Below are 26,027 nucleotides of genomic sequence, written 5' to 3' on the forward strand. Positions count from 1 at the left end.
TACCAAAGTGAAAGCACTGCACAGGGTGAAGCCCAAGGCATAAGCTGCTATTTTGCGCTGCCCTGTAATGAGCCAGAGGGTGTGACTAGACGGATATTTCCCGCAAAGCCGTAGCGATCTCTGTCTTCTTCCACTTATTGACTCGAAGTTGACGTACTGCAGTGGGCGTGACTTGACAGCTTTAACGGTGTGGCACTACCTACTGTCGGATAGCCTGGAGACATGTGTACGACCTAGTCCACTCCAATTTTAAGAAATCATAAATGGCTCGCACGGTTACGATAACATCGATGGCAGTGCTGAAGTTTTGTTCCTTGACGAGCCCGGCTTCAGTCTGCCCTGATGGCCATATACACTCCAATAAGCTCACATGATAGAAAATAAGTCACCTACTTAAAAAAAAAAAAAAAAAAAAAAAAAAAACAAGTTGCTCGCCTTGGAGCACTGAGAATTATATTGAACTAGTACCAAACGATTACATGACCGTCAACGGCTGAGGTAAGTAGTGGCAGTAAAGTGCTGTCAATATGTCAGACTATAAATCAATTTAATGAGTCGACCTAGAGAAGCGACAAAATGGCACAAAAGACCACGATCGTGTCGCAATGCGGAATGACTTTGTAGATTTGTTGGTACACAAGCGCAACTCTTCATTGTGTGAACAAGGAATAATGTACCACTCTCAGCCTTGTAACAGGGCGTAAGAACAGAGATCATAAAACTATCCTAACCGACAAGGAACAGGGACGAGCGTCGCACCGAATCAAGGACAACTATTGTTTCAACACGAGACAGGAATTGTTGCTGCCAGTTAATGCGAGCCATTTTCACTCAGTTTCCAAGAGAACATTGAAATAACACTGTTTCATTTCTTCCAGTACGATGCTAGTTAATACCGGGCGTCCGGGCGTCCTGGGACATTATTGCAGTCTAATCAAAAGAACAGATTCAAGGAGTAAATTAGCGACTTAAGTTCAAAGTGATTTACTTACAGAAGTGAAAAACATAAAATAAGACCACTTTAAACCATATGCAGTAAACGAACTCCTTATCCCTTTTCTAAATCCACATTTGTCTTTTCAGGTATGAAACTATAACATTCATTTGGTTCAACGTATAGTGTATTATCAAATTATGCAGCACAAAGCATACTACCCATTTTAAAAGTAGGGAAACCAGATAAATGCGCAATTTGAAACAACATTTATATTCGTAATTATTTATAAAAATTATACGTCATTTTATACTTAGCCGCATGATGTGACAATCAAACACAGAAAATCTATGACTTTGTGGTAGAGTTTCCGGCACGGAGTTTACACTGAAAGGAAATAAAGTAATAAGGTAAATGTAAACTAGCGGATAGAGTTGAAATACAGTGTACAAAGCTCAATCTGAATTAAGCCGCTACAGCTTTATGAGGACTCCCTTAAGTCCACCTTGAACAATACCTGCAACAATTTTCATTTCTTACGACACACTCTAAAAGGATATGAAACTTCAGATTCCCCGGATGTAAAAAATGTTCAAATAAGTTACGAGACTGTAGCTGGGCGGCGTCTTAGACAATCGTTGACATTTCGGCTGGAGAACACACTCTCATTTTCAAGATACAGATGTGATGAGAGAGCTATGAGCAAGCAAATTCAAACGCTCGGTAGCCGGGGTTGCGCTCTCCAAGAATTTTAATACGACTTATGCAGAAAGGCAACTTCCACACTGTAAACCCCTAGCGCTCTCACATCAAACAAACATGACGAAACTACAACTATCGATAGGGAATATTAATTACCAATGGGTGAGCTAGTGGCATATACCTGTCACTCCAATGCTTAAACAGGGTACTTGCTAATTTAATCACAACTGCATCCTTAATAAAACCATCTCAAAACCTGGAAATGAACACCAAAATGTTTGTGTAGTTATACTCTATGGGACTACTGGAACCAACCAATGTTTTGCAACAGCATATATGTTGCTTGAATAGTAAATGGAATTTAGAGGACTGAATGAAACCTTAACTCATTCTAATGAAACCTTAATGCAATATTTTTAGGTAATGCACAGATTATGATAGAGCATGGGGCCACACTTTCGTTTATAATTCTTGCTGGTCTTAGATTCATTTGTATGACTTAACACATTTTACAGTATGACTTGCGAGGTACGACCGGTACGTAAGCTATAAGTAAAAATATATCTTTAACTCTCATCCGAGGATTATACATTCAGATTTCAGAAGCAGCGTTGAATATGATCTACGACGCATTTAACTACATATGCTGCTGTTAAAATACACCAAACATGTATCTAAAGACAGGAAGTCACCTATTATAGTTTAAATTTTAGTTTTAACTTCATTTTATATAGACCATCTAGATATAACAAGTGTCTGCTTACGGAAGAAGACAATGTTGGAGACAAACAGAACTTTTGGTAGCAAATTCGAAGAAATTCTGGTCGTATGTAAAGTACACAAGCGGCGAGACGCAGTCAATACCTTCGCTGCGCAGTGCCGATGGTACTGTTACCGACGACTGTGCCTCTAAAGCGGAGTTATTGAACGCAGTTTTCCGAAATTCCTTCACCAGGGAAGACGAATGGAATATTCCAGAATTTGAAACACGAACCGCTGCTAGCATGAGTTTCTTAGAAGTAGATACCTTAGGGGTTGCGAAGCAACTCAAATCGCTCTATACGGGCAAGTCTTCACGTCCAGATTGTATACCGATTAGGTTCCTTTTAGGTTACGCTGATACAATAGCTCCCTACTTAGCAATCATATACAACCGCTCGCTCACCGATAGATCTGTACCTACAGATTGGAAAATTGCGCAGGTCGCACCAGTGTTTAAGAAGGATAGTACGAGTAATCCATCGAACTACAGACCTATATCATTGACGTTGGTTTGCAGTAGGGTTTTGGAGCATATACTGTATTCAAACATTATGAATCACCTCGAAGGAAACGATCTATTGATAAGTAATCAGCATGGTTTCAGAAATCATCGTTCTTGTGCAACGCAGCTAGCTCTTCATTCGCACGAAGTAATGGCCGCTATCGACAGGGGATCTCAAGTTGATTCCGTATTTCTAGATTTCCGGAAAGCTTTTGACACCGTTCCTCACAAGCGACTTCTAATCAAGCTGCGGGCCTATGGGGTATCGTCTCAGTTGTGCGACTGGATTCGTGACTTCCTGTCAGGAAGGTCGCAGTTCGTAGTAATAGACGCCAAATCATCGAGGAAAACTGAAGTGATATCAGGTGTTCCCCAGGGAAGCGTCCTGGGACCTCTGCTGTCCCCACGTACAATTTCGTTGGTTCAACAAGGGAACATGTAGTGGGAGTTTTCTCAGTAGGCCCATGTTCTACAAGTGATGTGTCTGAATCACTTCTCCCCGCTCAGGCATTGTACTCTGTCGTCAGAGCTGGCACATGTCTGCCAGTGATAGCAGCGTATCCTGCTCTTCTGAGCGGGCAAACCTCTGACCACGCTCCTTGATGAGGCGTAGACGTCTAACACTTTGATGCCTACTTTGGTTTCAATGTCCTTCAGCTGTTTTCGATAGATGCCTACGACAGTACACGCAAACTGCCGACAAGGTTCTCCTTTTCCGAGACGCCCGTTCTCATATGCCGGGCTGTAACAGTCTGCTTTTTCTAAAGTTGCTTATGGCAGTGGATTGCCCTAGTTACGTCCCTTACCGTCACCATAATGATTCTTCTTTCGTCTCTGCTGTGTCGTATGTGTCCGATAATACACCAAGCGCTATTCGGTGTCACGGTGGGCAGTGGCCGTAATGCAGTCTTATTGTTTTGTCAGTTATTAGAAAACATTGTTCTCAAAACCATATATGTAGCCTCAAACGCATATTAACTTTTATGTATTGCTTAGGTAGCGCTGGATAAAATGGCACATTACATCCATACCCATACAAATTATGGAAATGTATCTACCTAAGTACGTACGACATACCCTCCTGAACCACTGAACCGACTTAAACCAAGCTTGGTAGAACTTTACTTTCTGGAAACAATCATTGTGGGGTTAAGAACCATCTACCTAACATAGAGGTCAGGGTGAAAAACCAGTGCAGCCCAGGATGTGAGAATATCCGTAATTTAGATGCTCAGTATGCGAGAATGAGAGCACTTAGGGACTTCCAACAACTTTGCACATAGTTTCAAACTTTTACGAAACTTGTTCTCCCACAAGATCCCACAAAATGAAGAAAGGAAAAATTTTTCTTACTATATTTTCGCTTCACGTGCAGTAAAACTGCAACATGATGCATGATTCTTTATTACTAACTGTATTCGTGACACATTTTTCACAGAGTATTCACATATATCACTGGAAATACCACAAAAAATTAATGCATCACGCAATGCTTCTAAATTTATTACTTCATTGCCGGACACATATTTCAGGAGACATGGCATCAAATACTGAGATAAATAAAAACTCTTGCATAATTTATGACGTTTTAATGTATTACTCCTTTGTTACTAACGGTATTTCATACAGGCATTAGTGAACACAAGGTCATTGGAGTGAAGTTCAAAACCATATCAACCAAAACCACTAAAAATAAACGCAAAATATATTTATTTAAAGCAGCAGATAAAAATTCGCTTCATGGCTTCCTAAGAGAGAGTCTCCATTCCTTCCAAGCTAATTATGTAAGTGTAGACCAGATTTGGCTCAATTTGAAACATACAGTATCGAAAGCAATTAATAGATTCATATCGCATAAGTTAAAAAGAGACGGGGCTGATCCACCATGGTACACAACATACGTCAGAACACTGTCGCAGAAGCAACGAAAAAAAGCATGTCAAATTCAGAAGAACGGAAAATCTCCAAGACTGGCTAAGTTTCACGGAAGCTCGAAATTTAGTGCGGACGTCAATGCGAGATGCTTTTACTAGTTTCCACAATGAAACAGTGTCTCAAAATATGGTAGGAAACCAAAAGAGATTCTGGTCGTATGTAAAGTACACCAGCGGCAAAAAACAGTCAATACCGTCACCGCGCGATAGCGATGAAAATGTTGCCGATGATGGTGCCACTAAAGCGGAGCTACTAAATATAGTTTTCCGTTATTCCTTCACGAAAGAAGACGAAGTAAATATCCAGAATTCGAAACCACAACAGCTGTTACCATGGGTGACATAAAAGCAGATACCTTAGGTGCTGCGAAACAACTCGAAGCATTTAAGAAGGGCAATTCTTCCGATGCAGACGGTATAGCAATCAGTTTCCTTTCAGAGTATACAGGCACAATAGCGCCTTTCTCACCAATCATATACAACCGCTCACTTGACGAAAGGTCTGTTCCTAAAGACTGGAAAGTAGCATGGATCACACCAATATTCAAGAAAGGAAATAGGAGTAACCAATCGAATTACAGACCCATATCACTGACCTCAATTCGCAGTAGGATTTTGGAGCATATACTGTACTCTAACATTATGAATCACCTTGAAGAAAATGACTTATTGTACATAACGAACACAGATTCAATATCGTTCTTGTGCAACACAGCTAGCTCTTTATTCTCGTGAAGTAATGAGTGCTGTCGACAAGGGATCTCAGATATATTCCATATTCCTAGATTTCCAGAAGGCTTTTGATACCGTTCCTCACAAGCGACTATTAATCAAATTGGGTGTATATGGAGTATCGTCTCAGTTGTGTGACTGGATTCGTGACTTCCTCTCAGAAAGGTCACAGTTCGTTGTCATAGACGGTAAATCATCGAGTAGAACAGAAGTGATATCTGGCATTCCGCACGATAGTGTCATAGGCCCTCTGCTGTTCCTGACTTACATAAATGATCTAGATGATAATTTGAGCAGCCCCCTTAGATTGTTTGCAGATGACGCTGTAATTTACCGTCCAGTAAAATCATCAGACCATCAGTTCCAATTACTAAATGACGTAGGGAGAATTTCTGTATGGTGCGAAAAGTGGCAATTGGCACTAAACAAAGAAAAGTGCGAGGTCATCCAAATGGGTGCTAAAAGAAATCCGGTAAATTTTGGGTATACGATAAATCGCACAAATCTAAGATCTGTCAGTTCGACTAAATACCTAGGAATTACAATTAAGAGCAACTTAAATTGGAAAGTCCACATAGATAATATTGTGGGGAAGGAAAACAAAGACTGTGCTTTGTTGGCAGAACACTTAGAAGATGCGACAAACGCACAGAAGAGTCAGCCTACAGTACATTTGTCCGCCCTCTGCTGGAATATTGCTGCACGATGTGGGATCTTTACCAGGTAGGATTGACGGAGGATATCGAAAAAGTGCAATGAAGGACAGCTCGTTTCGTGTTTTCGTGCAATAGGGGTGAGAGTGTCACTGATATCATACACGTGTTAGGGTGGCAGTCACTGAAACAAACGCGGTTTTCTTTGCGGCGAGATCTATTTACGATATTTCAATCACCAACTTTCTCTTCCAAATGTGAAAATATTTTGTTGACACTCACCTACGTAGGGACGAATAATCATCATAATAAAATAAGAGAAATCAGAGCTCGAACGGAAAGATTAAGGTGTTCCATTTTCCCACGCGCCATTCGAGAGTCGAATGGTAGAGAAGTAATATGAAAATGGTTTGATGAACCCTCTGCCAGGCACTTAAGTGTGAATTGCAGAGTAACCATGTAGATGTATATGTAGATGTAGATGCAGATACTCGCAACAGTCTTTCCCCATGGCATCTATACATGCAGCTGAGTATATCTACAAAAATAATAACACGACACGCATGTCAGGGGCTATGACGTCATAAATACTGAGATGCGTGAGAAACTGCGGCATCATCCATAACATTTCAATTTATTTCTTCTTTACTACTAACTCCTTTCGCAACAAATTCCCCAGACAGTGGGCACATATACCACTGGAACTAAGTGCAAAATTATATCGTCATACAGCACATAGTTCAGGAGACACAACGTAATAAACATTCAGCTGCTTGAAAATAAAACTGCGGGGTGAAATTCGTTAGACATACAGGAGAAATATAGGTACAAATACGCGCGAAATATGTTAAATATGTGTGAAACGTGTTTGACATGTGTGGATGTAAGCAAATCCGTGGGTAAAAAGCTCATTATAAACTCCTGGAACGGTTTCAAAGAAATTTGGTACGCATGTTAGGTACAATGCGGTAAGAAATATTGTAGGGATATCACCAGTCTTCTAATGGGACAGAGGAGAAAGGGAGCATGAGGAGATGGACAGGCAACAAGAGAAAAGGGAGACAGACATAGGTATGAGGAGGGGAAGATGCAGAAAGGAAGGTGAGTAGAAATGGAAAGAGAGAGGGGAGAGAAGGAAATTTACAGAGAAAAGAAAGAGAAAGGGGTTGACAGAGAGGGAGAGGAAGAGACAGGAAGAGAGATGGGGAAGGAGGAGATGAACAGAGAGATGGGAAGGAGGAAATGAACATAGGAAGGGGATAGTAGGGGATGGGGGGCGAGTAGAGTTGGGGAAAGTGGACAGAGACTGTACTTTGTATTTTCATAAATAAATTAATCTGTAGCGTAGCTGAGAACCGGACAAGGGTACATCTAGAATCTGTCGACATAGAGTATGCAACAGCATGTTACGTCAGCTCTCTGAGCGCGTGACCTTTGACCCCGCCGATAAGGCGGCTCAAGGCCATCTTGGCAGCGCGCCAGCCGCAGACTTGGCGCTCCAAGGAGACGAAGCTTTCAAGTCCTGATACATTGGGTACACCTGTACCACCTCGTACAATTGCGACAGTTAGCCACCCATTACCATGAGAAAATGTATCATTCAGATCAAGACTAAAATTCAGTCTACATCCACAAAAGACAGCGGGTCCATCTAATAGTGAACGTGCAGCGACAGATTTTATAGTATTCTTCTTCTTGTCAGCAGCAGATGTTGTCATTTCGACGTCTTCATTTGTTTTGTAGATTGTCTGTCTTGCACGACGACGATATCTTCTGTAGGGCATCTTGGCAGCGTTCAATGCAGTTGCCTGTGCAGCAGCAGCAGCGCGAATGATCCGCTCCGCGGGCAGCGCTCGCTTTTATAGCCGCGCACTGGCTCGGCGCCAGATAACGGACTTAGAATATTTCACAGTGCCAGCCGCGTGTTATCCCGTACGGGCGCACTAGTCATACTAGAGTGCGCCCGTCTCCTTGGAGCGCCAAGTCGTGCAAGACAGACAATCTACAAAACAATTGAAGACGTCGAAATGACAACATCTGCTGCTGACAAGAAGAAGAATACTATAAAATCTGTCGCTGCACATTCACTATTAGATGGACCCGCTGTCTTTTGTGGATGTAGACAGAACTTTAGTATTGATCTGAATGATACATTTTCTCATGGTAATGGGTGGCTAACTGTCGCAATTGTACGAGGTGTTACAGGTGTACCCAATCTATCAGGACTTGAAAGCTTCGTCGACCGTGACGTCATAGCCTACCGCACATACCATGTTTGTGAAAATGCAAATAAAGACTTTGGCAAATTATCATATATGTCACCCTCTCCCTTCTCCCTGTATACCCGTAATAGACGTAAGATATCTGTTAATGAAACTGTATTTATTTGGATTAAAGGTAAAGGTACATGTGAATATGTAAAATTTGTTGGAGAGAGATGAACAGAGAGATGGGAAGGAGGAAATGAACATAGGAAGGGGATAGTAGGGGATGGGGGGCGAGTGGAGTTGGGGAAAGTGGACAGAGAGGCGGGGGGGGGGGGGGGTGGTGATGGAAAGGAAAGGAACGGATAAGAAGAGGATGTGGATAGCCTGAGAGGAAAGAAGGCGTGGGACAGAGAGACGGAGCAAGAGGAGATGGACAGAGAGAAAGAAGGGAGGTGGACATTGACTAATGGAACATACAGATTGTATATGTAAATATGATAGAGTCTATATAAATACTGTTTGTAAATAAGTCAAAGATTTGTAGCTGCTCTGTTTCCTGGACCAAAGCCATCTCCGGTCTTAGGATCCCGGTCACGTTGGAATATTTGGCAGAATTCGAGAGCTGCTTGAGCAGAAACAGTGAAGAGGTGCGTATGGGAGGGAGTATGTGTCATCAAATTGGGAGAACCTTGCACATTAAACTTTTGCAGCTTCCAACTACTTTGCCGTGGTGGGAGGTATATTTTTATATAATTTGTATCTTTGATTACGGTGTGATTCCTCAGGGAAATAAGTTGAATCTCGTGAGAATACCGGCAGTGAAATCCTCAATTATTTTATTAAATCTCTTGTACACATTCAAGCCAGACGTTGTGAAGGCAGTATGCTGCTACGTCGAAGCTATAAGCGGTAACACACGGAATTGAGGTGCCATTCACATTAGGAGTAACAAGATCAGTACGCAGGATGTATAGGTTTATTATCGTCTTCAGTCATAATGCCTAACTAGTCCTGCTAGTGACTCTCGTCTCATTAATCTCATTGATGGTCCCGCTATATTAAGCTGTATGCTCTGTATTTTCTGCAATAATTTACCGCGAGAACACAGGAGGAAGTGTTCAGCATCAGCTTTTTTACACTCCTACGTTTTCTGTCCCTAAACGTACAATTTAACTAATTGAGTAAATTTGTTTTTTATTTCTTTTTCAGACAATGAAAATCGTGCTTCTCTGACCCGGGATGGAACCTCTAAACTGGCAGGAACTTTAAGGGCATCCAGAAGGCTTAGAAATCGTGTAGAATGAAATAATAACATTTTGTCTAGTAGCATGTATCGCCACCTGAGATTTAATTGAAAAATGCGGTAGAAAATTATGACCAGTAGTTGTAAGAAAGGACAGGCGATATTTTTCATGGAGAGTCGCAGAAGTGATCCCCAAAGCTACCAATAGCGTTGGAATTCGTATGTTGTACATTCACGGATCACACTCTAAAGCTCAAATATAACGACGTACGGCGAACAGAACGACATCCTCAATGCCAACCATCACAGACACCGGGTACATCAGTCATTAAAGTTCAGATGTACAATTTTCTCACATGACAGGCTGAAAGACACGGATTAGGGTAGTCTGGAGCAAGCAGTGTTCCTTGAGTTTATGACTCCATGGGCTTAGTACTATTTTAAAACTTAGAATTATCATATTAAAAGTGAAACGAACTGGATTTAGGATTTCTTGTTTAGGAGAGGCACCACGTTATCTTAGAGGTCGAGTCGTCGAACAGATTTAGAAATGGCTACAGGCATCCTCCAGAGAAACAGCCTGTTCATACAGTAGGATAATGATGTCGCAGAGAATGTAAATAGTAAACGTGATTTAGTCTCAGGGTGGGCATTGGTCATAATGACATGTAGAACAATCGGGTCTACTGCGGATGTTTGTGTCGCTCTGGCACAATATTTCGGTCGCACCTGGCGGGTGCGGACCGCGAACGGAACGCCCGACACAGGACAGGCCCCAGAGAGCTGCCACAGATGGCGCCCAAGTCGGCCGCGGACGTCCGAGGGAACACCGGGAAAGAGACAACACATTACAAGCAGCGCCAGGCGGGCGCGGACGGCAAAGAGAGCACCCAGCGCCCTCTGGCCATAAATACTGGACAAGATCCTCCAACACGGCAGTCTCAGGTAGCACCTGAAGAAGGCAACGAGTTACGTGGCCGAAATATTGGGCCAGAGCGACACAAACATTGTTCTACATGTCATGATCTCGCCGGGAAAGCCTGAAGAGTTACATTGGTCATAATGTTTGGCTCAACAGTGTACTCGCCTTTCATTCTACATGGTTTTCTATATTATTAACTTATCCCCGGCTTCTTAAGTTCTTCCAGTTCCGGCCAGTAAATAAAAAATAGTGTAACCAGTGGTGTTTTTAACAACCATGCTGCTGTCTACGAGATGTATGAGGCAAATTATGAGAGTGATTTCTTATCTAATAGAGTGTTTTATTTTTTTCAAACATCAGTATCGTTCCCTTCAAAGTACTTTCCTCTGGCAGCTAGATACCAGCGGAGACTTTGTTCCGAGTTTTGGTAGCACCGCGTAAGATTTCGACTGAAATAATGTTAACATGTCGGGTATATTCCTCTGAATATTCTCTAGAGTCAGAAAATGACATCCTTTTTAAGACATAATTCAGTTTTAGGAAAAAGAAGAAGCCATGATGACTCATATCAGGTGAACAGGGGGCTGCAGAAAAAATCAGTGATGTCCTTCTGCTCAGTTGTGAGGTTTTACGGCACCAATTCAGCACATATATTTCACATGTGCAAAACTTCAGTCAAAATGTGATGTACGGAGAAACCGTTCAACTTTGACAGGTCAGCCACCATCCTTATTGTTAAACGTCAGCGTGATGTCACAAGAGCAGGCGCACCTTTGACGTTTTCGTCGAATTTTGAAGATCTTCCTGACAGAGCTTCATCTTCAACGTGTTCTCAGCCTTCCAAACATGACTTGTGCCAGCGAAAAACTTGTAATGTTGATGAGGAATATTCTCCATAAGCGTGTTTCAACTTTGCAAAGGTTACACTTGCGGACTCTCCATGTTTAACACAAAAAATGATGGCATAACGTTGCTCTAACTTCCGCTGTTCCGTTTTCGTACCACATAACAAAAACATAACATTATTGATCATACTCCCAAAAATCACGTCAAGGCTGTACGGTTCTGAAACTCAGACTGAGCACGTGTAAGGGATAAACACACTGGTCTACACGAGTTTAACAATACCGCGTTGCCAGATCGCTTGAAGTGTTGTTAGTCTCATTATTTTTCTCACACACCTCGTGTTTAGCCATACCTCGTGTAGCAGGGTAGGAGTGCTTGTGGTTGGGCACTCCTCATGGCTTGTATCTATCACTTGAGTTCCATTCCCCTACTATTCCTTTCCAGGGGGGGGGGGGGGGGGTATATTGACGTCCATGAAAATCGAATGTGGCATCAGGCAGCCCCGCCCGCCCCTGCTACCTATGTGATAATAAACTGACCGGGTCCCTTGGCAATCGCGAAATACATGAACAGGGTTATCCTCAGCAAAGCGACTCTCACAGCTGTCACAGCCCAGACCAGAGTGCTTCTCAGACTGTCAACATGGGATCAACGCGATCGGTTAGCACACTGGTCACCTACCCGCAGATTTATTGTCTTCTGTCAATATCTGTCATTTATATCCTGTTCAGTACATAGTGATCCGTAAGGCTTGTTTACCTCACGGATAGTGACAGCTACATGGCCTGAACGTTGGTATCGGCTCTACATAGTGCTCTTAATTCTCGATAAGACATCGAGCCCTTCCTCTCTGACAACACCAGCGTTTCTTGAAAGCTCTTCTTCTACGAAACTATGTCAACAAATATACTTATCGAGTGGTATTGCCGGCCAGTGTGGCCGTGCGGTTCTAGGCGCTTCAGTCTGGAACCGCGTGACCGCTACGGTCGCAGGTTCGAATCCTGCCTCGGGCATGGATGTGTGTGATGTCCTTAGGTTAGTTAGGTTTAAGTAGTTCTAAGTTCTAGGGGACTGATGACCACAGATGTTAAGTCCCATAGTGCTCAGAGCCATTCGAGTGGTATTATAGAATGAGATGACATATCTCTGTCATTCGTGAGGAGTAGGTTTCAAACCATCAGACAACAATGTTTACCAATGGTTTTAGTAAATCAGTTAGCTCAAACCTCGAGAACGTTCCCGTGATACGACCAGTCTTTGGTCTAATGATCGTATTGTCGGCGGAAATGTGAATGCAATTGGCCTTCCCATCACCTAACAAGATATTCTAGTCTTTGTCCACCGCTTTCAACTTTCCTTCTCTGCTCCTATTTCCGTAACTACATTGTCTATCGTTTTATGTAGCTGCAGATGTTCAGGTGATCAGTCCTTCCTGCTCATAAGGGTTTCCGTACACTTCATAGCTCGTCCCTCCCATTCATTCTTTACGTTCTATGCTTATTTAATTTTTGAGATACATCAAAAGCATTTCATTTTAGAAAATAAAATTTTCTTCTTCTCCGAATCTACTTGGTTTATGTTTCAGTGCCACGTCCTCCAGTGATGTACTTTCATAAATGGCCTCAGAAATGGCCTCTTCAATTCCACAGGAATATTCGGTACAGTGTTATTTAACCCAATACACCTTTCTTTAGTTACATTAATCGATTTTTAAGCGCCATGCTTCATCAGTCCTGTATAACTGCTCTGTTTACCAATTTTTGTGTTGTACAGGTCGTTACTATGACTCAGTATCACTTTTCTGTCAGCTTCGTTTATTTCCTTTGGCCATACACTAAACATATACTGTTTATGATTCAAAGCTTTTCATCTGATTTGATTCGTCATGCAAGCTGTGTAATCAGTGAATCTTCAAATTGTTATCTGTTCTCCTTTCACTTTTTTTAATCTTACCAGATTTTCTTCCATTTGCTTCATTGCTTCTGCAATTTACAAGATGAACAATATCAACTACAACTCCAATCCTGCCTTACAGTCTACTCAACACAAACTTTTTGTTCGTGATCTTCCACTTTTATAGCTCCACCTCCGTATATGCAGATGTGAAACACTCGTTTGTCTTTCAACTATGTTCCTATTTGTCTCTACATTTCATACACCGTATCTCCCGTTATACTGCGAAACGCTTTCTCTTGTTTCACAGGTGCTAAGCAGCATTATATACTTTCTTTATTCTTCTTTCTACAGCCAAGTGTAAGGTCAGAATTGTTCATCTGGAACTTCCTTCTTCTGTGACGCCATGTCTTAGGAAACTCCCATCTCTTTTGTTATAATAAAGAAAACAAACCCAGACTGCATCACAACGTTTTATTACTAAATACCGATTTCAGTCTGAACTGCCTAACCTCTTCATGTCTAGGTTGATGCAGGAACAAAGGTAACTTCATTAACACTGTTGTAATTTTTTTTTTGTTTTTTTTTTCCCTGTTCGAGCTAGATTTGAAGAAGATCTGTAGTGTAAATTAGAAAACGATAGACGGTAGTGAAAATCTGTCAAGCAGACAGCGCTTTTTTTCTCCTTATTTCCGTCTCTTCTCAAAATTGTTGTTCAGAGTCAGTTCAATCGTTCTTTCTCTTATTCGTGTAGTGAACAATTTACATATTATACGTAACAGACAGATCTGTGATGCTGTTCATACGTATTCTTTCATAACATCTCGAGTAAAGGTAATATGAGTATTTTGCTGAGAAGCCGCCGGCACGGCCATTTATCCTACTGTATTTTCGCCACTAAAATAACCTTTTAGTTATAGGTTTCACTAGCACTGCTGATATGACATCGGCTTCTGGTAATTTTTATGCTCTCATACCACATATACGTCTCTGAAACTCAGATCACTGTTTTCTTCATAATGAATTTCCTTTTCTTCTGTGACATTTCGAGACAAAATTTCCCGATCGAACATACCTTTCAATGTAGGTTTATTATCTACTGTTCCCTTGTCAGATGTAACACCTAGGGGATACACAGGGAAAATTAGATGTCGATAGTAACTGTCCGAGGTAGTGCTACATTCATTTTTGTAAATGGCGGACACTACCGTCTTGGTAGGTATATTGAATTTGTCAATGTGGTTAACACAAGGACAGTGTCTTCTTAAACAAAACGACTATGCATCAAGCACTTAATAGCCAGCTGCTATTTGAGAATAACACTATAAGTTGAAATTGCGATTCTGTACAAATACATTTAATAACAGTCCATGAGAAAAACGTATCATTTCTATATATATATATATATATATATATATATATATATATATATATATATATATATATATATATATATATATAGTTTTAATTTTTCATTTTGCAAAGCTACATTCCATCTTCCTGAGTACTGCATCTAAATGTCCAAATGTGTGTGAAATCATATGGGACTTAATTGCTAAGGTTATCAGTCCCTAAGCTTACATAATACTTAACCTAAATTATCCTAAGGACAAATACACACACCCATGCTCGAGAGAGGACTCTAACCTCCGCCGCTACCAGCCGTACTGCATCTACTTTTTCTCATATCATATACTTATTAACTTCATTTCTGTGCTTCTAGCGTATGTTATTATTTTTTGCCTATTTGTGCAACCTTTTTAAATCGTGCTTTATACCGATCGAGGAGGCGCAATGGGTACCACAACTGGTTCGTGTTCTGGTGGACAACGGTTCAAATCCATGTCCGGCCACACATATTCAGATTTTCTGTGACCTTCCTAACTCGCTCCAGTCAAATCGTATAATGGTTCCTTTGAAAGGGATCAGCCGATTCCCTTCCCCCATCCGTTTAACATTTATAGCCAGTATTCCGTCTCCAATGACCACGATGACGACGGTAAGTTAAACCCTAATCTTCCTTCCGTGTAAGCAGTAGGTTTCCGTTCTTCATTCATCAACAAGCTGCGGTACCATTCGAGTATTCCATAGCTTTAATTTCCCCTATTCTATTGCGCCTTATGCGTCGTGACCTGCCTCGATTATTTACATATTTATTGCATAAATCTTGCAGTAAACGACTCTCGAGACTCCTGATAAGGCTTTTGTTTATTTATTTGCAGAATTTCCATGTACTTCAAAATAATGTAAATTTTCCAAACCACCTTACCATATCGAGGGTGAGACAGGAGGAGAAGTACATGCTTTGACGGGTGATAATATTGATGATTCTCAACGAAAAACTTGGAATGAAAATATACTGTTTTCATAACCGTATCCCACATACAAATGTTTCAAATTCATGGGCGTCAGTCGAATGTCCTTCTTCACCAGCACATGCTAATATAACCAACGCAGCATTACGCTAGTGATGTCTTTCCTGACCATTTCAATGTGTACTTCACTTGCGCATTCTGCACGGCCAGTGATACACTACTTCACTGAAACGTATACTGGGCGTTGGATCGATCGCCGTGAAGTCTTTCCTGGCCACCGAGTTCACCTGTTCTTACTCCATTAGATTACTGTTCTTGGAGTTGGTTTAAGAGCGAAGCTTACAATCATAGAATGGACACAAAGGAGAAACTTCTCGCTCGTATTTTACATACGTCTACTCACGTAAAAGACGGCACGAATGCGCTCAGATCAGCAACACGGCAGCAGTCTACAAGAGCTGCAAAGTGCGTTACAGTTGACGGTGCACTTATTGAAAATCATTAAACAAAACACAAGCACCCAATGTTTCATCTACTATCACCAGCATTTTTCTTGTTTCCTAATGTTTACATTAATTTCCTGGGAAATGCTTAAGGTTCAAATGGCTCTGAGTACTATGGGGCTTAACTGCTGAGGTCATCAGTCCCCTAGAACTTAGAACTACTTAAACCTAACTAACCTAAGGACAACACACACATCCATGCCCGAAGCAGGATTTGAACCTGCGACCGTAGCGGTCGCGCGGTTCCAGACTGTAGCGCCTAGAACCGGTCGGCCACTCCGGCCGGCAAATGATTAAGAACAGGACATTTGTTAATATGAACTACCCTGAAGAGGACCGCAAAAAGCCGTTCTAAACGTTGGCAATTTGCTTGTTTTAGATGCACATCCGAAATTAATTTATCCTAAAGACATTTTGTTCGGAATCATTAATACTGCCACCCCTTAAACCATGTGGTTTTCCTTCTGACTCACCCTTTTTACTTCATTTTCATTATCGCCTTATTCTACAACCTGGTTTTCACCCATACTACGGTATGACATGTGGCTACGTGTGCACTCGTATACGCTCAGCGGTAAAGTAGTTCATTTACAAATCCTTGTGTAGCATCGTTGAGCCCAATAGATGCATTCTGATATCTCCTGGTCGTTTCCAATTACACCTGCTTCCACTTTAGGTAGAAAGGAAGACGGACTAACAGAACTTTATGATTTTGAAAGTAAGACGCTGTAAACCGACCTGTGTAAAAACCCTAAGAGATTTTGGTCGTATGTAAAATCAGTAAGTGGATCAAAATCATGTATTCATTCTCTCAGCGACCACACCGCCACGGAAACGGAAGGTGAAAGAGAGAAGGACGAAATACTGAATTCGATCTTCCGAAGTTGTTTCACAGCGTAAAATCGTAACACTGCCCCTCCTTTCAATCGTAGTACGAACGTCGAAACGTCAGATATTGAGATAACCGATCGTGAAATTGAAAATCAGCTACTATCGCTTAGTAGTGGAAAGACTTCAGGACAAGACGAGATACCTATAAGATGTTGTAAAGGTTGTGCGAAAGAACTTGCTCCCCTTCTAGCAGCAATTTATCGTAGAACGCTTGGGCAACGAAAGGTACCTAACGACTGGCAAAAAGCGCAGGTTATTCCCGTTTATAAGAAGAAGGCCGGTTTTTAAGAAAGGCCGTAAGACAGATCCACACAGTTATAGACCTATATCGTTGACGTCAATCTGGAACATGGCTTATGCTAAAGAATTATGACGTTTTTTGGAAAAATGAACATCTCCTCTATAAAAATTAACATGAATTCTGCAAACAGAGATCCTACGAAGCTCAGCTCTCTCTATTCCTCCATGAGATCCACAGGGCAGTGGACAACGCCACTGAGGTTGATGCCGTGTTCCTTGATTTCAGTAACGCATTTGACACCCTCCCGCATTGCCGTTTAATGACGTAAATACGAGCTTACGTAGTATCGGAGCAGACTTGGGATTGGATTCGACTTTCTTGCAGACAGAGTTCAACACGTCGCTCTTAACGGAACTAAATCGACAGATGTAAATGTAATAACCGGAATACCACGGGGAAGTGTGATAGGACCGTTGATGTTTACAATATATATAAATGATCTATCAAAAAGTGTTATGTCCTCTTTAAGGCTATTCGCAGATAATGTAGTTGTCTATTCCAATGTAGCAACGCCAGAAGGCAGTAAGAGTTTTCAAAGCGACGTGCAGAGAATTGATGAATGGTGCAGGCTCTGGCAGTAGAGCCTGAACGTAGATAAATGTAATATATTGCGCATTCTTAGGAAAAGAAATCCACTACTGTACAGTTACACTATTAACGACAAACAGCTGGAAACAGCGTCTGCCGTGAAACATTTATACGAAACTATCCAGAGCGACCTCCAGTGGAATGACCATATAAAACAGACAGTGGGAAAAGCAGACAACAGACTCACATTCATTGGAACAATTTTAAGGTTCAAAATGGTTCAAATGGCTCTGAGCAGTATGCGACGTAACTTCTGAGGTCATCAGTCGCCTAGTACTTAGAACTAATTAAACATAACTAACCTAAGGACATCACACACATCCATGCCCCAGGCAGGATTCGAACCTGCGACCGTAGCGGTGATGCGGTTCCAGACTGAAGCGCCTAGAACCGCACGGCCACACCGGCCGGCCGAATTTTAAAGAAATGTAGCTCATCCACGGAAGAAGTGGCTTATAATGCGCTTCTTCGGCCGATTGTTGAGTATTGTTCATCTATTTGGGATCCCTATCAGGTACGATTGATAGAGGAGATAGAGAAGATTCAACGAAGAGCGGCACTTTTCGTCACGGAATCGTGTAGCTGGCGAGAGAGCGTTACGAAGATGCTAAGCAAACTCCACTGGCAGACGCTACAAGAGAGGCGTTGTGCATCACGGAAAGATTTACTATTGAAATTTGGGGACAGCACTTATCAGGAGGTGTCTGAGAACATAATAAATCCCCCCTCCTACATAAATTTCACGCATTGACCACGAGGAAAAAACTCGAGACATTAGAGCCAATACAGCGGTTTACCGACAATCATTCTTCCTACGCCCTATTCGCGAGTGGAACAGGGTTGGAGCCGGCCGTTGTGGCCGAGCGGTTCTAGGCGCTTCAGTCCGGAACCGCGCTGCTGCTACTGTCGCAAGTTCGAATCCTGCCTTGCACATGGATGTGTGTGATGTCCTTAGCTTAGTTAGGTTTAAGTAGTTCTAAATCTTGGTGACTGATGACGTCATATGTTGTCCCATAGTGTTTAGAACCATTTGAACCATCTTGAACAGGGTTGGAGGAATCAGAGAGTAGTACCGATAGTACCCTCCGCCAGACACCATTAGTTTGCTTGCGGAATATGATGTACATGTAGATGAACACTTTTCACCTCATCGTACCTCGCACGCTGCCCATATTCCCAAGTAATTCCGCCTTCATTTGTCCCTACCACTACAATAGCTCTCCTGCTGAGAATGTCCTAAATTGTAGCTGATTACCCGCTGCTGGTCTGTTTCAAAGCGTGCTGTGTTGTTTACATGTCTGCAGGCGAACACCCAGCGGAGTTGCACCTCAGCCTCAGTCCGACGATGCCGAGCAGGTGGCCCTTGTGCTCGTTACTGCTGCTTCTGGCTCTGGTCCTGAGGATGGGCAGCTGAACGCCGACCCGCTGCTGTTGCCGCCTCGGCGGGAACAGTGGGCCGTCACCGTGGGCTCTGCACCTCAGGGACACTAACCTGAACAGTATAGTGAGACGTTGTACTCCAGCAGCTGAGAGGAAACATATATGCTCTTACCGAGATTGTATCCGACAACTACTGGTATAAATTGACCTCTAATCTTTATGACGTCAAAGAAACGGAAAGGATGTGTTACTTTAGATTCCACGTTACTGTGAGGAGAGCCACTAGGTGTCGCAGGATATAAAAGCTCTTGTGACAACAGTGTGAATCAGTTTCATTGGAGATCTTACCGCCACATAAGGCTTGCTGATCTCGTAGTGTCAACAACTATAAACCAGTGTGAGTTTAATCTCTCACCATATGGTTACAACTGCTAATATGGACTCAAAACTCAGCTCAGTAAAAAATGTTCCCTACCGATTTTGTAGGGGAACTGGTATCATACCACACCCATTAAAGAAAGTAACCAAACGTCAATTTACTGAGAGTCGTAATATATTGTCTGTATACTGTATTTAAAAAGTCTGGATGGAACTATTAAAGTAATTTCTGTATAACTTTTATTTTCTTTTTAATTATTCTTAAACTTGTTGGTCCTGAAATTAATCAGTCTGAATGTCGTGAAGTTCGTTAGTCGTTTTTGTGTCATACAAAGTATCGCTCATTATAATATGGTATAGTATATGAAATATTTGTGGCAAAGAATTCAGGCCCACATTCAGATACTTGAAACTCAATAATCTACAATATAAAATAATGTAATGTTCAAAAAGGAAATCTGAAAGTGAATGGTTGAGAGAGCTGTTATATTCATACAATAACTATATGCATCAGAATATGTGTCCAAAATAAGTACTGGGACTTGAAAAGATTTAATTATTTGTATGTTCACACAATGGATGCCATTAAAACAATAAAGCTAATTTTATATGGATGAAGAATCTTACAAAACCATTCTCAATTCTGTGTGTGTTATTAATGGAGCAGGTGGTAAGTACTGCCATATTTGAGTGACACTGGATAGCTAACATTAATATCTAGGAGCTGAGCTTTGAATCCAACACCCAAAACATATTTCAAACATTTTAGGTATGTGTAATGAATTGTTGTTCTGAGGGACTCCTAGAAGATTAAACGTTAATTTTTGTCGAAACATATATCAAAGTTAGTTTAAATTTTTGCTAGGACGTCTAGGAGATTTACATCTACTTTATGCAGATGATTATATTATCCATTTCGACTTACTACTGTGTAGTGATCTAGGGTGGACGCAAATTTATCTGTTTCTGTTTCATCATAACAGGAAACCTAATAGCAAACTACAAAATATTACTACTCAATTAAATAAAACTATAATACGTCTGTGGGATAAAAATAGTGTCATCTACACTTCTGGTTGGTGATCTTTCTTATCAGTGAAGTTAAATACTGTCAGGTGGAGTTGACTCCCAATGGTAAGGCAAACTGACATCTTCAGAACTGCACATGAAGTGCAGTTTATTTATTTATTTGGTTGGTTTTGTGGCACTAAGTAGATATGTTGAGATACATACTGAGGATAGGGCATTTTAATAGTGCTGCTTATTGTCTAATATTACCATTTTAACTGGTTCCTTGACTTTCCCTTATTTGTTCTAATAATAGTTTGAACCATTTTATACTCAATTTGTCAAATTTTGTGCTAATTATTTGTTCCTTTATGTTAACACTAATACACATATACTGTAAACTGACTCCACATAATTCAGACAAAACAATCATTCAAATCATATGTGGAACATGTAACTATCTAATTTCAAGTATCATGAACAGTGTCACATATTATAAGATTTAAGGTCTATCAACTGTCTATATTTGGGTTTCTTACTGACCAATGCATATCTGTGAATGAAAACTCCAAGTCTGGGGTACCTAACTGAAGCTCTCTGTTATGGCCTAGACAAGCTGTCACACATGGCAGTAGGTATATTTGTATGTAAGTTTAGGGGATGAGTGCTTAACTCTTTGAATCCAAAAAATATAAAAAAATCTGACTGCAAAATTTTTCAGAAAATTGATCTTTATCATCACAATAAGCAAAAATAGCAAGAAGATATTGGCAAAAAGTAATCATTCAATTATTTTAAGAAGGTTACTTCACTTTGGAATATAATTTCTAAAATTTTCATAAAATTAACGTCTATCATCTCGGTAAGCAACGAATACAAGAATATATTGCAAAAAGTAAGCAATCAATTATTTTAAAATTGTGGTTTCACGTGGAACCACTGGGACATGCAGTTTTTAGCCACCCATCCTTTCGTGAGATGTATTTGAAAGTAATTAAGTATTTTCTTAAACGCAATCCTACCTCTCAGATCATCCAGTAAATTATAATGCCCAAAACAAATTATAGTCCTAAATAACAAGCAAAAATTAGGCTTCAATTTAATTACTTTTTGTCAAGAGTACATACTGCTACATAATTTAATTTCGGAGCCATCCAACACAGCAGTAAGACAAATTCAGATTTACTTTACAATAGCTTTAGATATATTTTATTTCACCTTTTATGAATGTTGTCCTCAATATGATTCATATGAAAAAGTCAAATTTCGCCATTTCATACAATCGCACAGCATAATGTCTGAGGCGGCTCTTCCTTGGAGCGCTGTAACTGCCTACAACATGCATTACTTTCACAGAAGTAACTCAGTGTAATACTGGACGTCTCTGTCTTGCTGTATCATCAGTGGTTTCATGAGAAAGGCAGTGGTACTTAAAAACAATTAAATGGTAGTTTCATTCAAAAACACTGGCACTCGAAGGGTTAATGTCAAAGTACTGCAACGTTATTACATTTTTGTATTCCTCTAGGAACACGAACTTGCTGATCAATAATTAGCTTCCTATACATTGGTTCAGGTTCGGTTCACAGGTATCGGCACAAAAATCTTATATATAATAAAAGTTGGGATCTGCACTTTTTGCAGTCATATACATTCATTTATCGTAGCTGAACTCTTGAGATATACTATGATACAGAAACAAGTTCGTTGTCAAAAACTGCGCAACTTTTCGCAAATATAAGTCTATACTTAAACGAAAGCAGCGATAGGTTCATTCAAGCTAATTGTTTTACAGGGTTGGTAATGATGTATTTCTTGATATTATGTGAGAGAATTAAATTAACACGTAGTAGATTTCTTTATATCATTTTTCATCCCCTATTTACGATAGAGAAGGTATACGGTATACGAGGATATTGAAGAGTAATCCAGTGTGTAAGACGAGATGATAATTTAATTATCATCAGAAACTGGAACGCGGTAGTCAAGCAAGCAACAGAAAGTTACGTCTGTAGACATCATGTGCTTGGTAATGGGAACGAGACTAACAGTAAAAGCGAATACACTGTTGAAAAAAAGTAAGAAGCACCATTGGTAAAGACCTGGGTAAAGGGTAAGATTCCATATGGGTTACGGTGTGGTAGGACAGACATTTCGAAATTGTACCCAGTAGTAGAAATAGAATTAGACCAAAATTTGGTAATAATGAAATAGGCTGAAACTATGAGACTACTATGGTCACTGTAAATAGAAGTGGAATGCTGAGGTACTGAGTAATGATTACATGCGTTGATGAAATAGAGACCATAGTAGGTTACACAAATGAAGAGTAATGGACATCTGTAAAAAAGGGCAGTCACAAATGTGAACACAAACACTGGTACGAGGAAGGTAACTGCGAGAGAATCTTGAGTACAAGATTATGTACTTCATGTGATCGTCGAAAGAAGTCAGTGCAAATGCGTTCAGAAAAATTCAAGAATGCAGAAATATAAGTTGCTTGGAAACGAAATAAATTGGAAGTCCAGGAAAGCCGTCGTGAAACGGGTGCGGGCAACATCTGAAGAAGTCGAAAAGGAAATGATCGTCATGAGAACTGATTCAGCATACAGAAAAATGAAAAAAATATTCGTTGGAGGATTTCACTCCGAAGCGCAGAGGAGGAAGCGGATAGGTTAGAATAGTACATTGAAGGCCTCCACAAGGAAGAGGACTTGTTCGATAACGTGATAGAAGAAGGTAAGTCATCGGTATGGGAGACAAATGGGATCTAGTATTAGAGTTTAACACAATTTTGGGAAAACTAGCCATCAAATAACTAAAAGCAGATAGATAACTGCTCTCCAGAAGTTTCTAAATCATTGGTAGAAGTGGTAAGCAATAGAATATACAAGTTGGTGAATAAAATCAGTGAGTCAAGAGGCATACCATCAGATTTTCGGAAGTAAATCACCCACACAATGCCAAAAATTGGAAAGGGTGATAAGTGTAAGACCTATGGCACAATTACGTTAACGGCTCATGCAGCCCAGGGAGCCGAGCTGCTGACAAGAACAATGCACAAAAGAAAGGAAAAGAAAACTGATGATGTATTAGATGACGATCAGTTTGGCTTTAGGAAATGTATAGGCACCAGAGAGACAGTCCCGATGTTACACTTTATAATGCATGTAAAAGATAAGAAATAGTAAGAATTATTCTTAGAATTTATTGTGAATGTAAAACGGTGGAATATATTCAAAATTCTGAGAAAAAAAGAGTAAGTTATAAGGAAAAAAGGATAATATAATTTTTGTGCAAGAACCAAGAGGGAAAAGGAATATTAGAAGATCAAGAACTATGTGCTCGGATTACAAAGGGTGTAAGACAAGGATTTAGTCTTTTACGTATACTCCTCAACCTATGCATCGAAGACCCAATGATGGAAATAGAAGCAAGTTTCAAGATTGAGATTAAAATTCACCTTCAAAGGATATCAGTGATGCTATTCGCCATTGACATTGCTATTTTCGGTGACAGTGAGTAAGAATTACAGGAAGCGTTGAGTGGAAATAACTGTCTATTGCAGGGCTTCCCAACCTTTTCAGCTGACGGACCTCTTCTTCAGTCGAAAATCCATGGCAGACCCCTAGTCAGTTTAGAGCACAGTAAATTTAAATTTCAGAGCGAAACTCATGGGAACTGAAAGCTTCTTAATGCAAGCGCCATGTTCCCAATTACCCCCCTCCACCACCCCCCCAACCGAAGTATCAGTAGTCTTTGGTTTAGAGATGAATGAAAACAACTTGAAATTAATGATCCAATTTGAATTCGCACTGTATCCAGTCACTTACAAGTGGATTTACTCCCTTTGTTCAACACACTATAGCCTGATTAAAATTACCTGGTAATTGACATTTCACACGTTGAAACATCCTTCCTCCAAGAGAAATCAAAGCCACGCCCAAACTGTCCGCTGTTGACAAGCTGCCGCTTGTGGTCTGTTCACTTCCACCGTTTGCCAACTGTTGTGTAAGGGGCATGCATATTTCGTAACAGTCGTGTGTTTGTGTGTGTGTGTGTGTGTGTGTGTGTGTGTGTGTGTGTGTGTGTGGTTTTTCGTGAAAGCCAAAGAAAAATGTTCAAGTGTATGTAAAGTCTATGGGGCTTAACTGCTGAGGTCATCCGTCCCTAGCCTTAACACTATTAACTTAAGTTTACTTTCCGCTAACGACAACACACACACACACACACACACACATACACACACACATGCCCGAGGGAAGACTCGAATCTCCGGCGGGAGCGGCCGCGCAATCCACAACGACATGGCACCTCAGACTGCGGAGCCATTCCGGGCGGCTGTGAAGAATAGAGGAGACCCATGACCAGGATACAAACACGTCACAAAAGAAAAAAGGCCATGGAATTGCCTTTAAAAGACTATTGTGACATCTGTTGTGCAATGTGTGGGAATACACTCACCCAGTTTACATGCGTTTTCGAAACCGGATTTCTTCCCAGTTCTGCTTTTGGTCGGTCAGGTGAACACTTCAAAATCGATTCTGGAAATCTGTTTTATAAAGCCGTTTTCCAGTTCCACAATCGATTTTTGTGCCCATGTAAACAGCTCAGAAAGTCTGGTTATTTCTACGTCTTTGCTTATCTACCGAACGGCAGCTCTCAGTCCATAGCTAGCAGCTAGCAGGCGGCGTTGCAACAGTAGATGTTAGTTGGTAGCTGGCAACTGGCAGGTGGCGTGGCAACAGTTTATCCACAGCTGACAACTTCAACTACTACTTGTGTAGGTGCCCCGGTGGTCCCGGTCGCCTACGGTGGACTGGAGGCCTAGCGGTGACCTTTCCAGTTGTCAGAATGCTAGGAAATGACTGTGAAAGCGCCAGAAACGCCAAAGAAACATTATTAATTCATAACACCTTTATTCCTGCCGGATACGAGGTGCATTCAAGTTCTAAGGCCTCCGATTTTTTTTCTAATTAACTACTCACCCGAAATCGATGAAACTGGCGTTACTTCTCGGCGTAATCGCCCTGCAGACGTACACATTTTTCCCAATGCTGACGCCATGATTCCATGGCAGCGGCGAAGGCTTCTTTAGGAGTCTGTTTTGACCACTCAAAAATAGCTGAGGCAATAGCAGCACAGCTGGAGAATGTGCGGCCACGGAGAGTGTCTTTCATTGTTGGAAAAAGCCAAAAGTCACTAGGAGCCAGGTCAGGTGAGTAGGGAGCATGAGGAATCACTTCAAAGTTGTTATCACGAAGAAACTGTTGCGTAACGTTAGCTCGATGTGCAGGTGCGTTGTCTTGGTGAAACAGCACACCCGCAGCCCT

General features: G+C 41.1%; 1 protein-coding gene across 1 annotated transcript in view; it reads left to right on the plus strand.

The window, feature by feature from the left end:
- Positions 1 to 19,882, plus strand: part of LOC126474970 (uncharacterized) — a 1,274,000-nt gene extending 1,254,118 nt beyond the window's left edge. The window contains exon 7 of the mRNA XM_050102496.1: positions 19,233 to 19,882. Within this exon, the coding sequence (XP_049958453.1) occupies positions 19,233 to 19,342 (110 nt within the window). The 3' untranslated portion in view covers positions 19,343 to 19,882. The remainder of the gene's footprint in view (positions 1 to 19,232) is intronic.
- The last annotated feature ends 6,145 nt before the right edge of the window (positions 19,883 to 26,027 follow it).

Source organism: Schistocerca serialis, chromosome 4, assembly GCF_023864345.2.
Source record: "Schistocerca serialis cubense isolate TAMUIC-IGC-003099 chromosome 4, iqSchSeri2.2, whole genome shotgun sequence".
Taxonomy (NCBI): domain Eukaryota; kingdom Metazoa; phylum Arthropoda; class Insecta; order Orthoptera; family Acrididae; genus Schistocerca; species Schistocerca serialis.